The sequence below is a fragment of the Cololabis saira genome, chromosome 11 (genome assembly GCF_033807715.1).
Source record: "Cololabis saira isolate AMF1-May2022 chromosome 11, fColSai1.1, whole genome shotgun sequence".
Taxonomy (NCBI): domain Eukaryota; kingdom Metazoa; phylum Chordata; class Actinopteri; order Beloniformes; family Belonidae; genus Cololabis; species Cololabis saira.
In genome coordinates this window covers 39,676,605-39,693,106 of record NC_084597.1, presented here as the reverse complement: position 1 = coordinate 39,693,106, position 16,502 = coordinate 39,676,605, and the positions used below count along the sequence as shown (strand labels likewise).

Below are 16,502 nucleotides of genomic sequence, written 5' to 3'. Positions count from 1 at the left end.
CTTCTACTGTTTACAACCGGGACAGCCATCTTGGAATGTGAACTCGGGGGTGGTGAAGACTCTCCCACTTTCCCAGTGGGAAATTCCACTTCGAGGGGCGTTCCAGTTGAAAAATCCAACTGGGAACTGGGAAATCCCCACTTCCGAGGACAAATGGAACGCGGCATTAGTATTTAAAAATGACCAAAATATATTTTCAAGTGGGTTTATACAGACTTGGATTACAGTATTCCATTAGGTGTGTTATTATGATTTTTTATTTATTTAACATGTGTAAATATAATTTGTACAACTGCATATCCTCAAAGCAGACAAAATTTCGCGCCCCCCCAGAGATCTCTGGCGCCCCCCCAGGGGGGCCCGGACCCCAGGTTGGGAGACACTGGTGTAGAGGACTGCCATTTCCTCACACTGTTATCTGGGAGGAGGCCCTCGCCCGCGGCCTCGCCCCCCTCCTGGACCACCGGGTCCAGGTCCTCTCGGCCCCGGGGGCCGGCTGACGGGCCCTCGAGCATTCGGGTTTGATGAAGCCAGAGCCACGTCTTTCTCCAGGTTAACGCCTTTACCAGCAGAGCCCGGCTTCGTCTTTGTGGGCTTTGGCTCTGGTGATTTTTCTGTTAAGACAAAGACACATTTATCTACCTCAAGGCCACAACGACCTGCTGTCTTGAGCAGAGGTGTCAAGTAACACTTTGTTACCTTACTTAAGTAGAAATTTTGGTTATCTATACTTCACTGGACTAATTATTTTTCAGACGACTTTTTACTTTTACTCCTTACATTTTCACATAATTATCTGTACTTTTTACTCCTTACATTTTAAAAACAGCCTCGTTACTCTATTTCATTTCGGCCTTTAATAAAAACTATCCAGTTAAATTGCTCCATCCGGATAGAGTGAATTTGGTTGTGGTTGTTTCAGATGTTCTTGTCCAGTTTTGTTCTTACATCCGTTCCCTCAGATTCCTGCAACTAAACTTGGATGTACATTCCAATAAAGGTTAGGATAAATGATAACATGCCTCTGAAGTTTGACTTTTTGCACCATTACAATACTTATAGGCAACTAGTCATCATATCTCCTGCTCTCTGAAACACATGTTAATGCTCAATAGTACACATATATGCTTCTTTAATATATTTGCATTATACTAAGATGCATTCATTTTCAATGGCTTTTGTCCTTAATGCCTTTTTCCCCCTTACATTACTTTTACTTTTATACTTTAAGTAATTTTGAAACCAGTACTTTTATACTTTTACTTGAGTAAAAAACTTGAGTTGATACTTCAACTTCTACAGGAGTATTTTTAAACTCTAGTATCTATACTTCTACCTGAGTAATGAATGTGAATACTTTTGACACCTCTGGTCTTGAGACACTGAAACAAATGTAAACCATCAACCTGCCATGACTTATGACATTTCACGTCAGAAAGAAACTAACCGGGCTCTGGTGGAGCAGGGGGGGCGAGCGATCGGTTGGGCAGCAGGTCTTCCAGGTCTAGCATGACCTGATTGGTGGTGTTTGTGTTGTTTCTCCGGTTCTTCTCTTCATCCCGAGCCTGAACACAAAGAGAAAGAGAGAAAGAGGCAGAGAATTGAGAGGACTTTATGTAAATAAAAATTAACTCTCAGGGGTCAGAATTGGTCTTTATATGTACTACAGAACTGTCTCAGAAAATTAGAATATTGTGATAAAGTTCTTTATTTTCTGTAATGCAATTAAAAAAACTAAAAATGTCATACATTCTGGATTCATTACAAATCAACTAAAATATTGCAAGCCTTTTATTATTTTAATATTGCTGATTATGGCTTACAGTTTAAGATTAAGATTCCCAGAATATTCTAATTTTTTGAGATAGGATATTTGAGTTTTCTTAAACTGTAAGCCATGATCAGCAATATTAAAATAATAAAAGGCTTGCAATATTTCAGTTGATTTGTAATGAATCCAGAATGTATGACATTTTAGTTTTTGTAATTGCATTACAGAAAATCACAATATTCAAATTTTTTGAGACTGTCCTGTATGTAGAAAAAAGCCTATGAGATCACTAAATAGACCTGAAAGATACAATTATCATATCAGGATCTAACGTGTTAAAACGGTTCCTTCATTTCTAGTTATTTAGAGTCCTAAATTCCCAGATGCCCAAATCCCTCCTTTTCTTCATATGTACAGTACAAAGCATCAACATCACTTTTATCCACCTGGTCTTCTTACCATCTGCATTTTCTTTTTCAGCTCCATGTTGGAGTTTTTGTAGGCTTCAGAAACTGAGTTCAGGTAGTAGATAGCCAGTCTGTAAGAGATGGTACATTTTGTTCATTTTCATTGGTTGGAAAGACATGCAGGGCTGTGAATACTGTTTGGATCCTTTCTGTTGTCTACAGCTATCAAAGTACAATGTGCAACCAGTAAAGCGTTGCATGGATGGTAAAAAGATGTAAAGGGTGTGTGTAGGGCTGGGCGATATATCGAGATTTTAATATATCGATATATTTTCAAACGCGATATGGTACGAGACAATATCGTTTATATCGATTATTAAAAAAAAAAAAAAAAAAAAAAAAATGTACGATTTTGATGTAGCTTATTTTGGGACAAATTGACTATTTGAGATTTGCACAAATGTTTTGTCATTTGCACAACTGTCAACCTCAGTGGAAAAGTCTGCCTGTTACTGTTTACATTGTATTAATTGCACAGTGTATTTTAATTTAATTGTTATGCAGGAAAGGGATATTTGTTTTATTTTATTCAAGAAGCATTTTTATTCCATATATGCAGGCAGTTTATTTTTATTTCATTTGTTTTATACATTTTGATATTGTGCAGACCTCTGTTAATAAAAGGAACCTGTGTGACATTTGGCACGAGGCATTGTATTAAAACTGACTCAGAAAAAAATGAAGCTAACAGAGATGCTAACAGAGATGCTAACAGAGATGCTAACAGAGATGCTATGCTATAATGCTTTGGGGGAAACCCCAATTATGGCACAGAAAAAATATCGATATATATCGAGTATCGCCATTCAGCTAGAAAATATCGAGATATGACTTTTGGTCCATATCACCCAGCCCTAATGGATGGTAAAAAGATCTAAAAAGGTGTGTGTGTGTCTACTCTCACATCATCAGCAGCACAGCTGGTATAATGAGGCCGGGGTTGGCTGCGTAGCTGAAGAGTGTCCCCAAGAAGGCCGGTAGGTCCAGTTCAATTGTCTCCATGATCACATCAAACATCTTTGCCTTCCCGCTGGTCACAACATAGGGTTTATATTAGCGCATACTTGCTTTTGAAGATACATTCAGAATGATCTATGTTTTCGTATGTGTTATAACCTAAAAGGTCCACAGTCAAACGAAGGTGGCAGGGTCATGATGGTGTAGACAACAGGTAAGAGACTCAAGAAGAGGACAAGCAGCAGAAGACCCATGTAGAAGTTGTTGGACTTGGAGGCCTTGAACACTCTCTCATGGGGGACGTTTGTGGCCATCACAGCCCAACACTGATAATACATGGAGCTGAGGAGACGGAGCACATTGATGCCGACAAGCCCAGGAGCATAAAATGCTCCCATCCTGTGGTAAGACAGCAGAGGACACAATAAGTACAATCATACATCCTTCATTTTAGTCCAGGATGCAATATAATGTCATTGTGTTTCAAAAAATGCCTGCAAAAGATTGAAATACTGAAGGGTAATGGTCAGCAGAGACATTTAAGACACTGACAAAATTGTTTTATCTATTGATTTCAAAACATGTTCATAACTATATCATTCATCACTGATTAAAGGAGCATGAGGCAGGATTGAGGCAGGATTTATGAAAAAAATTCGTATACGTTTTAAGTTTTCTAGTAATAATGTCAGATGAAGCGTTCCAAACCAAAAAGAATGAGCCCTCTAGCGTATCTCTCCGTTGCCTTGAACAGGCTGTGTGCTGCAAAATGTGCTGCAATTCGGGGCCCGAATTCCCCGCGCTGTCCTGCGGATGTGACGTCAAATGACGCTGCATGTGCGTTCTCCCCGTTCTCCCGTGCCGGCTTCACTGTTGGCTGCAGTACCCCCGACGGCCGTCGTGGTGAAGGGTGGCGCTAGAGAGTCTCATTTCTTAAAAGGAGCCTCATGCTCCTTTAATTCAAGTAAAATGTGACCCTTTTGACCATTGAGTCAAAATAAAGACATAAACCGAACTGAGAAAACTTGAAACGATGCAATAGAGTGTACCATCGAATAATATAGAAACATTGATATATCCATACTGGGAAATAGCAAGCAGACTGTAACAACTAAATACACAAAAAATGCGATGTGGCCCATAAAGTTGGAATAAAGCATTTCTAACCTCCTTTCATGAAATCATTGTAAGTAAAGACAAGAATATTTCTGAAAACAAAACTACTCCAATTTAAAACAGTTTAAATAATCTATACAAATGTCAGTAATGATGTTAAAAAAAGATTACGAAAACATAATAATGTGATAGAAACTGTATAATGTCACATGTAATTTATCATTACATTACATTAATGACATAATCAAGTGGTACTTGTTAATATCATACAGCTCCACCGAAACCTCAACATTATCACTGTTAATCACTTTACATCTACAGTCAGGCAGGCCGGACATGCAGCAGCACGCGCCTGCACCGGTGCACACAGTGTACATGAGCGTGTGCACCAGTGTAGAATATTTATCAATATTTATCATAGTGCAGCCTGTACCAGATCATGCCTTGATTGAAGACCAAGCCAAGAACATTTCCACTGATGTCAAACTCTCCATATGACGGCTGAAAGAAGTTAGAGACAAAAATGACAACAATAGCAGGATGAAGTCCAATGTCTTTACAATGTTAAAGTTACTGAATATAAATATATACACACATACATATATATATATATATATATATATATATGGTATTATTGAAAGGATTATTAGGTTTTATTTAACTTTAACAATATCATGTTTGTTTTAATGTAGCTGCTCTGAAGCAAGAAAATTATGCCATGAGAATAAACAAAAGTGCATTGTAAGTGCAAAATGTGGCCGTAATGTATTATTTTTTCATCATCAGTGCCTTGGATTATCTGTTCTATCCAATATACAACACTAAAAGAAAGCAAAATGATATATTCTTGGCTTCTTGCTGTATCAGATAGTACTTTAAAGACAGAGTTATAGATAATTAGTTAATTTAAAGTTTAATGGTGTTTTAGTTTTCCAGCATCTAGGCTCACCTTCATATTATACTCTGAACCAAATCTTACATTTTCAAAAGTAATCACACATGTAGACAATAAGAAGAAAATGCCTGTTGTGTAAAAGTTTATATGATCACACAATGAGGAAGACATATGGCCCATTTTTAGAACCACATTAATTTCTTGTTTGTGCAGTATCCAGTATGCACTGCACGCTACTATAACACTGGCCATTAGTATGCAATGTCCCTCCATTCAAAACACTTGTTGTGGTGGTTCATCACATTCAGTTACACCACAGGGTGGGTTGAATGTTCACTTGTACTGCAGTTTTGCTAAATCTGAATGTATTAGTGGTAGTGTTGTTTGTGCTCTATTTTATTTGCACATGCACCAAACCCACAGCAGCTCACAAACTTACAAATCCAGCTTCCAGGTCCCAGCACCAGCAGTAGTTAAGGAAGCGCACGATGACGGCTCTGGCAAAGTCCCCTATCAGGATGGTCAGGTAGGTGACCTGGATGTCTGACACTGTAAGCTTCACAAACTCCTGTAAAAGAACAGTCAACATATTCATAGATTTTCACACTTTGACTAAAAAAAAGTTACATAAATGGGAGTTTTCAATTATCGTCATCAATATTTAACTGAGCTGATTCCTTTGGCCTGAGAAGCCTGAATTTGCAATTGCTGTTTACATATATGCTCAATATTGATGATAAAGTCAGCTTTGGTGTTCTTTACTATCCCAACAGCAGTCTCCCAGCAGGGTCCTCTGACAACATCAGCAGGGTTAAGAGGGGGTGGTGTGCCCTCGGTATCGTTGAACTGACTGGTGTAGTTGGCGTGGTATTCCTTCATAAACCAGATGGTAGCATTCTTGATGGACTCCTCTTCTTCCAGCTGAGGAGGGCAAAGAAACTAATCAGTGTGCATGATACTTTGTGTTTTCCAGGACTATTTCAAATGTTTTCTTTGAAATAGTCCAGACATTTTAAAAAAACAGATACCTCACAGCATCCAATCACTAGAAATATCTGAATTTAAAGGCAGAAACTAAGAAATGGACTGTCGTGACAGAACCTCAGCAGATGCTGAGATATTTTTCCTAACAGACAAACAATTTTTGAAACTTCAAGCTATTCAACAAAACCATTTGATTACTTTACTGAGGCAACAATGCCTTGTGAAAAAGTTCACCTTTATTAGTCCTTGTCATATTTTGCAGCGTTCCCATCTATATTTTTAATCCATTTTATGTTCATTTATGTGATGGATCAATATAAAATTGTTCAAAGTAAAACATTTTTTTTTTTTTTTTAATGAAAGAAGTCATTTGTTTTTACCCCTTTTCTTTGAAGCTCTAAATTATTATCTGGTGTACCTTCAGAAGTCAAAAAGTGAATTCAAGCTCCACAGTAAACACTGGAGTTATTATCTGTAGGACTATTTTAAGCCATGCACCTAACTAAGACTGTTTCCATGGAAAAACTGGGACCTGCTTCAAAAAGAATGTAAAACAGCATGTCTGGAGTTCACTAAAAGACACCATACATGACAAAAGATAATAATCAAACTGACATTGGCAAAAAAAAAAAAAAACGCCGAATGTGGCTTAAAATCACCACAGTGAAGCATGGAGGTGGCAGCATCATGGTGAACAATTGCTCTGAATTAATTAAAAGATGGATAGTGTGAAAAACTTGTTTCAGTCTTCCAGAGAACTGAGATTGGGCTGGAGGCCTACCAGTGTGACAGTGATCCTGAACATACTAGTAAAACAATGAAAGTTTGACCCCTTGTTTCCTCTTGCCCTATCTCAGTCCACATGAGGAACATATCATGCCCCCTTGTGTGCAACACGAGGAAGTACAGTTCTTTATAGATGGGCTGGCTCAATACTGATGTTGGGTTAATGAAAACTAAGACTAAAACAGAGTGTAAAAATATTTCCATTAATTGAAATTAAAAAAAACAAGTTAAATGTTTTAATAAAACTAAAACGTAATAAAAACTCAACAGTGTAAAACTAACTGAAACAAAATACAATTGCAGGAACAATGAACATTGTTTTTATTTTCACTTTGTGCCTTGTTTTTTTTTATTCATTTTTCTAATATTTTTTTTAAAATATAAATTAAGATTAAGGATTTTTGTACTGTATGGAATTGTTGAGAGGATACTTTCGAAAGTCACCACATGAGTTGAAAGTTTTCAGCACATGCGAGGCAAATCCCTCTCCAAAAAGCACTGGATGGAGGTGTTTCACAAACACACCAAAGAATGTGGAGGTTCCCATAGAAACCAATGGATTAACAGGCATTAAAAGGAAACATTGAAATTCTTGAAATGGCCCAACTAAAGGTCAGACCAAAATCTGATTAAAAGTCTTTGGTGTGACTTGGATAGCACAGAACAGCAGACCCAATCCGGCCTGAATGAGCTGGAGAGGTTTTGCCCTGCTGACGGGGCATCAATGGAGTGGCTGGGGCAGCTTCAACTGTTACAAAAGCGCCTCTACAAAGTGTGTACTTTAGTGGCTTTAGCCTGCATGATGCCTAGGCTAACGTTATCTCTTCTTGTTTGTTTCAATTAAAAATATTATTTCATGTTCAAAGTGCTGAAACATGCTATATCGGTCAAATATGTCAAACTTCACATACTTATTTCAATTTCGCCCAAACATAAACAACAAAGATGAGTCCTGCAGGGACAGAGAAACATGAAGTTTCAGAGATATCTGGCAGTAGAGTAGTTGTTGCTACCATGTCTTTCTAAACAGATTTATTATATAAATGTTGGGCCTATGATCATCCACAGTTTTTGACAGAGAATTTCATAACCAAGCACTATATGGTTAAACACGCAGACCAGGGGTCGGCTACCCAAAATGTTGAAAGAGCAAAAAAAAAAGAAAGAGAAAGAGAAAAAAAACAAATATGTCTGGAGCCGCAAAAAATGAAGTCTTAGAATGAAGACAACACATGCAACATATATCTATATTAGTTATAACTAGTTATAATTAGCTATAATTAGTTATATATATTTTTTTCATTATGCACTTCGAGAAAAAAGTAAAAATGTTGAGAAAAAAGTGGAAATGTTGAGAAAAAAATAAAAATGTCGAGAAAAAAGTAAAGTGTCGAGAAAAAAGTCAAAATTTAGAGAAAAAAGTAAAGTGTCGAGAAAAAAGTCAGAATGTCGAGAAAAAAGTAAAGTGCCGGGAAAAAGTGAAAATTTCGAGAAAAAAGTCGGAATGTTGAGAAAAAAGTCAAAATTTCGGGAAAAAAAGTCGAAATGTTGAGAAAAAAGTAAAAATGTTGAGGAAAAAGTAAAAATGTTGAGAAAAAGGTTGAAATGTTGAGAAAAAAGTCAGAATGTCGAGAAAAAAGTAGTGTTGAGAAAAAAGTTGAAATGTCGAGAAAAAAGTCAAAATTTCGAGAAAAAAGTCAAAATGTTGAGAAAAGGAAAAAAAGAAGAAAAAAGGAAAAAAAGAAGAAGAAAAAAGGAAAAAAATAAATAAAAAAATAAGAAGAAAAAAAGGAAAAAATAAAAAAAAAAGGAAAAAAAAGGTCAAACATTTTTGAAAAAGCTCCAGGAGCCACCAGGGCGGCGCTAAAGAGCCGCATGACGGACTGATTACTTGACAATGTTAGCACATTCAACTACTGACACTCTCTGAAATGATATTACAAGTAGACATTTGTAAGGAGAGAACAAACAGAAACTGCACCTTGGTGTTGACCTCATCAAACAGGGCGAACAAGAAAGTGTAGAGGTTTCCCAGAAAGAGGGCAAAGATCCGTCCCAGCTGCCACTTGAGGGCGATTCGAGGATGGTAGTCCTCGAGCTCGGCAATCGTCTCAAACAGAGGAGGACAAACCAGGCCCAGCAGGGACATGATGAGTTCCAACTGGATGAACAGATCATGTTCATACAAACGTCACAGAAACATTGATACAACAGCAGTAGTAACATTGCTATTCATATCTGAAAGCGCTTTTTTCTTCTGGTCGTCATTACCTCATTCTTCTCGTACCAGCTCAGATCATCTCGGGTTGCAAACTCCTGGGACCTCTTGACCACAAAGTAGATGAGGTAGCCACTCCCGCCGAGGCTACAGGTGATCAGGAAGTTAGCCAGGACTCTGAGAAACCTCCGCAAGTGAATGTTCTCATCCTTCTGGTTCTCCTGCTCATCCACAATGGACTCCTGTTCTTATTAAAAACAGTAGAGAACTGAGTGCTGGTGGAGCGCTCTTTCACTGTCAGGTAACCATGGTTAAAATAACTGCCCTGAGAGTAGGCAAAAAACAAGAAGCAGCATTTAAAAAATAAAACTAAATGTCTTTAGCTGTATAGAAACATCTCAGGGACAGGGAGGCCACCATGGTTACCTTGAAGCTCGTGGTGATGGACGCATACTTGTTGTCAGCAGTCTCTGCATTGCCAATGAGGTAATCCCAGCTGGTGAACATCTTCCAGCCAAAAGTGAACTCCCCTTCCTCGCCATCTCCTCCGCCAACGTCGGCATTCTTGGCCATCCTGAAATCCAAACCAAAACCTTTTTGATAACTGCTGACAAACACAAGCATTATCTAAATTAATCCCACTATTTCCAAGGTTGTGGAGCATCTGTTTGTATCAAACCAATCCATTCTTTACTAGTGTATTTCATGCAGTTGTAACACTTTTTTAGTGTTTTTTGGGTTATGCAAAAAAAAAAAGAAGAATATACGGACTGCACAAGGTCGTGGAAATCACAATGTACTAGTTTATTATGAAAAACAAACAGAAATGGTAACTTCAACTGTTGGCTTCTGTGTCACGCGTGACAGCAAGCTCCAAACAACACAAAAAAACTGTGTTACTGTAGAAACAAAAAAGAATAATGCACAAAAAGTAAAGCGCTCTCACAAAACATTGCTCACTTATTTTGCCTTATTTTAGTTATTGTGTCGAAGTTTGGGGGAATACATACACAACAAATATCAAGCCTTTGTTTATTTTACAGAAGAGAGCAGTACGGATCATACATAAAAAGGAGGCAAGAGAACACACCAATGAACTTTATCAATGCAGGATTAATTAAACTTAAAGATATTGTTGAGTTACAGACTTTATTAGTTATGTTCAAGGCAAAAGGCAGAATATTGCCTGAAAATATACGTTTTTTTGTGTTTAGTTCAGAAAATAAGGACCATAGGAGGAAATTTGATTTTAACTATCCGTTTGCACGAACTACTTTAAAACAAATGTGTATTTCAGTATGTGGTGTAAAATTATGGAACTCCTTAACAATTGATTTAAAGGATTGTAAAAATATTCACCAGTTCAAGAAATTGTATAAAGACAACATAATCAGACAATATGAATTTAACAGGTAAAATATATTTTGTTGTTTTTTTGTTTTTGGTGTTGTTGGTGAGTTATTGTGTATGTTTTCTTATTTTTTGTTTTGTTTTGTTTTTTTCATTATTTTTTTTTTGGTATTATATAAGCAGTGACTGTTGAACAGACGGACAGACCCTCTTCATATGTATTTTATTTTTTTGAGAAAGGGGCTTGTAATATAAGGCTTTCTTCTTCTTGCCCCCCTTTTCGATCATGGAATGGAACATGTATGTGAACTATTTCCATGATACGGAATAAATAAAATAAAATTGAAAAAAAAAATTTAATTGAAAATGCTGCTCCATACCCACGTGAGCCAGATGAAAGAAAGAGAGCTATGCCTGATGACATTACTCAGTCGCTAAGTTCTGCCAATCATATGGCACAGTTACACAGTGGCATACTTTATATTGTACTAATTTGTTCATTTTGTATCAAACTTGTTTGGTCTGAAATATCTATGCGGCATATGCATGAGTGGGACTCACGTGCGGATCACGAGCATTAGACTGTAGCCAAAGGTGCCGACCCCCACCATGAGGTAGGACAGGGGCAGTCTGAACTTCAGCAGGCCTATGGTCCTCTGGCTGTTGTAAAATCCATAGAACAGTACCGAATATTTGCAGTAACCCTAAGAGAGGAAAAGATGCTGTTACATTTCCCCCTCTTCATTCCTCCTTTGTCTTTCTTAAGTGTGAACGTTGGTTTGGTAAGCCCCACTGCCATTATACGGTGGATATTATATAATGAAATAACAATTTAAAATAAAGATGCATTTCACTTCCACAAGCTTCTTTGTTGTTTTTTAGCTCAAATATAGAAAATGTATGTGTCTGGCTGGAATTCATTGGTTGCACGTTTGTTTTTATGGCAGATACATTTAATAATGTTTTGTTTTTTTTTAAGTTAATGACATATGAAACTCACCTGGAAGTCCATAAGAACAGAGTAGTCCTGCGCAGTATCCTGCTCTGCTCTGGGAACAGTCTTCCTGGGAATAGAGCCATAAGGAAGACCCATCAGGACCTAGAAAATTAAGAAATACATTCATATAAAGGAGTTATTGCATTTTCTTTTGTTTATTGTCTCTTGCTTGCAGATTAATGACATCTCATGAAGGGTTTTTCTAACATTTTTTTGGCAGCATATTCTGATTCTGCTTGAGTAATAGGTGAATAGATATTGCTGGATTTGTATTTATTTTTAGTTGTCATTAGGCCAGAAAGGCCGTTGCATCACTTAACCTCAGGGATGACCACCAGTCCAAAAGTCAGACCAAAAAGGACGAGATTCATGCCGTACATCCAGCGCAGAAATATAAAGTAAGATGCCACAGATGACCCAAAGTGACCTGAGAGCATTGATAATGTTGATTAAATGTGGAATCCGCCCACAAGGAGACACTGTCAAGACAATCTCAGCTGCCATCTCACGAAACTTACTTTCCACCTCTTTTATCTTCCTCTCCCAGGGGATACAGGCGGTTCTGAAATTCTCAAAATCCCTTTGAAACTTAATCCATTTCTGAGATTGAAAAAAGAAACAAACAAAATTAAATGGGGAAAATACACGCATAATATAAGGAAGAAGGTTTGATTTTTGTGCCAAACCTTTGTCATCATCACTTTGTAGGCGTACCACTTCCTGCCTTTTCCTTTGCCTAAAGCCCCTTCAAATTTATCCACAAATTGCTGAGCATCCCTGTTAAGAAAAGATGAAAATGCACAGTAGTTGATATTTGATTTAATATCAATGCAAATTAGTTTGAGATAGAAAGTCATGATCACATATGCAGATTACTTTAGATGAGTGAGCCTCCGCTTCATCCTCCAGGGCTTGTTCCTCATGTTGGCGATTAGTTTCTTTTTCTCCTCCACCTCCTCCATCAGCCGAGCCATCTCTCCCTCCGACATGGACTCCTCCTCCTCGTCTGAGTTTGAGTTGGAATCAGAAGAACTGGAGCAGAAATGACAAATTGATAAAAATAAAGGATGAGAGGTTCTTGTAGAGTTCATGAAAGTTTACCTTTTCAATACCACATAACTAGATTGTCTTTGATAATTAAGGACCCGCAGCAGAGTTCGCAGAAGAAGTCAGAGAATCCTCATACAGAAATGAGCATATATTTAGAGCAAAAAGAGGGCTAGAGCATTACAAAAAAGGAGATTATGCCATCAGCAAGCAGATGCCTCCAGGTTGATGGGCCGAGCAGTGTACTGTGTTGATGTACATCCTTATTTGTGTACATTTATGCTCAGTGATGAACTTTATGTGGAGTTGTTAATATAAAACCACATAGGATTAAGGATTTCATAATAAACAGATTCATCTTTTGTAATTTACAAGTGCCCAGTCAGGTTTTCCAAACTCTTCTAACATAAATTCCTGAAAAATAACAGTCATGACCATTCATGCTCCTACAACACCAGTGTACTGGATATCTGAGCAAAATAGTGATATTTTCAGCCAATGTTTGATTTTGTACTCAGTTTTTATCAAAAGTAAAAATCATACAGCTTTCATGATATTTCAATCAATAAAGTTATCAATGTCTCCCAGAGAGCAATACTGCTAACATGGGAGAAAAATGTGTCTTGATTTGCCAAATTTGTCAGGATTGGTTTAAAGATCCTGGTATCACCTTTGGGTTCCCCTACTGGGATCATCTGGGTGGGAAACTAAGAAATTGTGAGTAATATACTTAGTCCAGACTTATAAACGATATCCTGATGATAAAAACAATTTACCACATTAAGATAACCTATGTTCAGACCCTCCCACATACAATATATGGATCAAAAAAGTATGGGATCTCTATCAAATGGAGCAAATCACTTACTCATTAAGGCTCCAAAAAAACACATTTATTAAGCGGTGGAGCCCTGTCATGGCTCTATTAATACAGTGAGGTCTATTACCCAATGTTGCTCGACCCACCTGCCTAATTCTTATTGTATTCCCTCTGTACACAGACTTTATACACATCCCAATTTTTCCTTGAGTAAATATGGTGCATGCTTTCTATACACACCGTTGTGCCGTGGAGTGGACAACTATTATTATTGACTTTACTATCTTTTTTTTTATTTATGGGTTTGTTATTATATACGTATATTTTGGAGTAAATAATTATGTTGTTGTTTTTCTCTTGTTTTATTTGCTTAATACTTAAGTATAATGTGCACAGATGTTGTATGCAGCTGAAAAAAGGAAAAAGAAAGAAGAAAATGTATGTGGTGTATTGTTGTTGAAAACTAAATAAAAATTAAGTTAAAAAAAAAAAAGATAACCTATGTTTATGTATGATTTAAAATACGGTACCACATTTCCATACTTTTATTTTAGAAGCTGTCGGATGAGGTTTTGTCATTTTGATGATGCTTCTTCACCAGTCAGCAGAGACAAATGTACTCATTTCATCGGACAAATAACTTAATTTGCTTTTCACTTCTATCCTCCTCGTGAATATCTCATTCTGGATGCTTTTCTTTATACTTTTTTTCTCAAGACTGAATTTTTGGACACACAAAAAAGATCTCTCCACAGCAGTCTATGTACAGCTTGTGAAACTTTTATCAGTTATTTATTGCCTGGCAACAACTGGAAAATGGGATTTTGTGTGCGCATGTGCAGAAAAACTGTAGGCTATATCTTGGGTGACAAATAGCACCAGAAAGTAAAAAAAGAAGGTGTCTTAGAAGAAGTTTTAAAACACTGACTGTGTCATTGTTTGTACAGCTACGTTACAAATAAATAACAGTGTGGGTTTGTATTTGACTCCATGAAAACTGCCTACCTGTCATCCTTCTTCTTTTTCTTCTTCTTCTTGTCCTTGTCATCGTCCTTGTCTTTACCCTTACCCTTTCCTTTGGCATCACCTTTCTTACCCTTACTGCCTTCTTCTTCCTTGTCTCCCTTCTTTCCTCCTCCTCTTCTCCCCTTCTTCCCTTTCTCTACATCACTGTCTTCATCGTCGCTGCCGCGGGCTTTGCCTCCTCTCTTTTTCTTGGCTGCACCTCCTCTCTTGTTCTTGGGAGCCTCCTCCTCACTCTCATCATCTTTACCGCCTCCTCGCTTCTTAGCCGGCTCTCTCTTGTTGGCTCCTCTGCGTCCCCTGGGAGTTTCCTCTTCCCCCTCCTCATCCTCCTCCTCACTCTCTGCTTTTTTGCCTCGGCCTCTTCCTCTTGCACCTCCTCTTCCAGCTGCCTGCCTCCTGTTTGTTCTCTTCTGTGCAGCACCGTCTACACCATGAAACACATTCATTAGCACCAGATATCTTCAGCGTCTCACGAGAGGCTGTTTGAATAAATAAACGGAGTGAAGTGCAGTTTGGTTCACTCACCATCGCTGTCACTTGCATCACTGTCAATATCAATATCGACTGAGGAGGGAAAAACAAAACAACAAAAAGAAACAGCAGCACAATCAAATATCCATCCTTAAAAACAAGCTTTAACAATAGAAACAGAAACAGTCTAACCACTCATTTCACACCTGCAGCTAACACACAAATGACAATTGCAATGACTGGTCTGAAATTAAGTGGATATTCTAACATTTTCAGTAACGTGAACTGTAAATACATTACTGACACATCCATTAATCTACATTTTATTTAGTTCAGCAAAGTGTAAATGACATTTTCATCTATTTCAGTGATACTTTGAGTTTAGATCTGGATAAAAATAAAGAAATAAAAACATATAATATTGAATGTAGTACAATATTAGCTGGGCATCGGCTAGTTGGTTGTTAGCATATTAGTATGATGTCAGCATTCAACTTGGAGCGATATATTTAAAACATAATAATAAATTATATTTTCAAGTAGAAAAAAAAAAACTACCTTTGAAATCTTGTCATTAATCACCTATGTACCTTTCAACTGCCGGTAAACAACAGTAAAAGAACACTAACACTAAACTACACAGTGTCCTGCTAGTGAGTGGCCACTACACACCCATCATTAAGTTGTGCTACTAGGTATGTATATGTACTAATATAAGTAATTATAATGCATAGTATTACATTATCATTACTTTACTATAATACTACAATATAATAGAGAACAATAGACAGCAATGGTATAACAATATACTTGAATAACTATATAAGTGTAGATATGCTATATTGGTTAATATATTTACCTCCAACATAAAAATTACTATAAATCTATATATCGACATATCTACATATAACTATAAATCAATATATATTAACAGAGATATAGATACACAAATAATACAACTCAATATATCCATATACATACCTACATATAACATATCTATATCCATAATATACATTTATATATCTACATATATTAAAAAGTGTACATATCTACATGTTTATTCGCTTCTGTATTTTGAATAGAATGTTTCTTTGTACCTTTTTTTAAATTGTGATATGTTTTGACTTTGTTTTAGCTCCAAGCTCAGCCTGTTCCACCTTCACACTAGATTCAATTCAATTTCGATTCAATTTTATTTATATAGCATCTATTACAACAGAAGTTGTCTCTAGGTGCTTTCCAGAGACTCAGAACATGACCCCCGAGCAGATATTACATAAACATAACAAAAGCAATGGCAGGTAAACCCCCCCCCTAGTGGGAGAAAGACCTTAAGCCAAACAGTGGCATGGGAAGAAACCTGGACCAGGACCTGGATCATAAGGGGGGACCCTCCTGCCAGAGACCAGCTTGGCAGAGCAGGAAAAGAGAAAGCAGACAGAGAGAATAAAGAACAGAGAAAGGATAGACACAGACACAATGGACAACAATGATGGTTATGAGATACTTATAATTAATAAATGAGAAGGGAAGAGAAGGAGGGGTGATGGGCACCGCTCAGTGGATCATGTCGGTCCCCCCTGCAGCATAGGCCTAT

The 16,502-nt window shown here is 37.3% G+C and overlaps 1 protein-coding gene across 1 annotated transcript; it reads right to left on the bottom strand.

Moving 5' to 3' along the window:
- Nucleotides 1-295: 295 nt before the first annotated feature.
- On the bottom strand, nt 296-15,104 carry tmc2a (transmembrane channel-like 2a). The gene is made up of 20 exons (XM_061733202.1): nt 15,098-15,104; nt 14,960-14,998; nt 14,414-14,858; nt 12,418-12,573; nt 12,228-12,318; nt 12,060-12,141; nt 11,862-11,968; nt 11,545-11,643; nt 11,106-11,248; nt 9,621-9,768; nt 9,248-9,436; nt 8,958-9,137; nt 5,969-6,127; nt 5,646-5,774; nt 4,745-4,812; nt 3,355-3,594; nt 3,143-3,268; nt 2,231-2,309; nt 1,448-1,565; nt 296-614 (listed from the first exon to the last, which is right to left on the bottom strand). Exons 1-20 carry the CDS (start codon nt 15,102-15,104, stop codon nt 415-417), a joined length of 2,805 nt encoding a protein of 934 aa, XP_061589186.1. The 3' UTR covers nt 296-414.
- Between the last annotated feature and the right edge of the window lie 1,398 nt (nt 15,105-16,502).

Bases quoted from the DNA above. Each gene is read 5' to 3' on its own strand.
- tmc2a (XM_061733202.1), bottom strand. The intron at 11,969-12,059 runs GTAAGTTTCGTG...CAATGCTCTCAG, and splicing joins GAAGATAAAAGAGGTGGAAA to GTCACTTTGGGTCATCTGTG. The intron at 9,437-9,620 runs GTAACCATGGTG...TAATAAGAACAG, and splicing joins CCATCACCACGAGCTTCAAG to GAGTCCATTGTGGATGAGCA.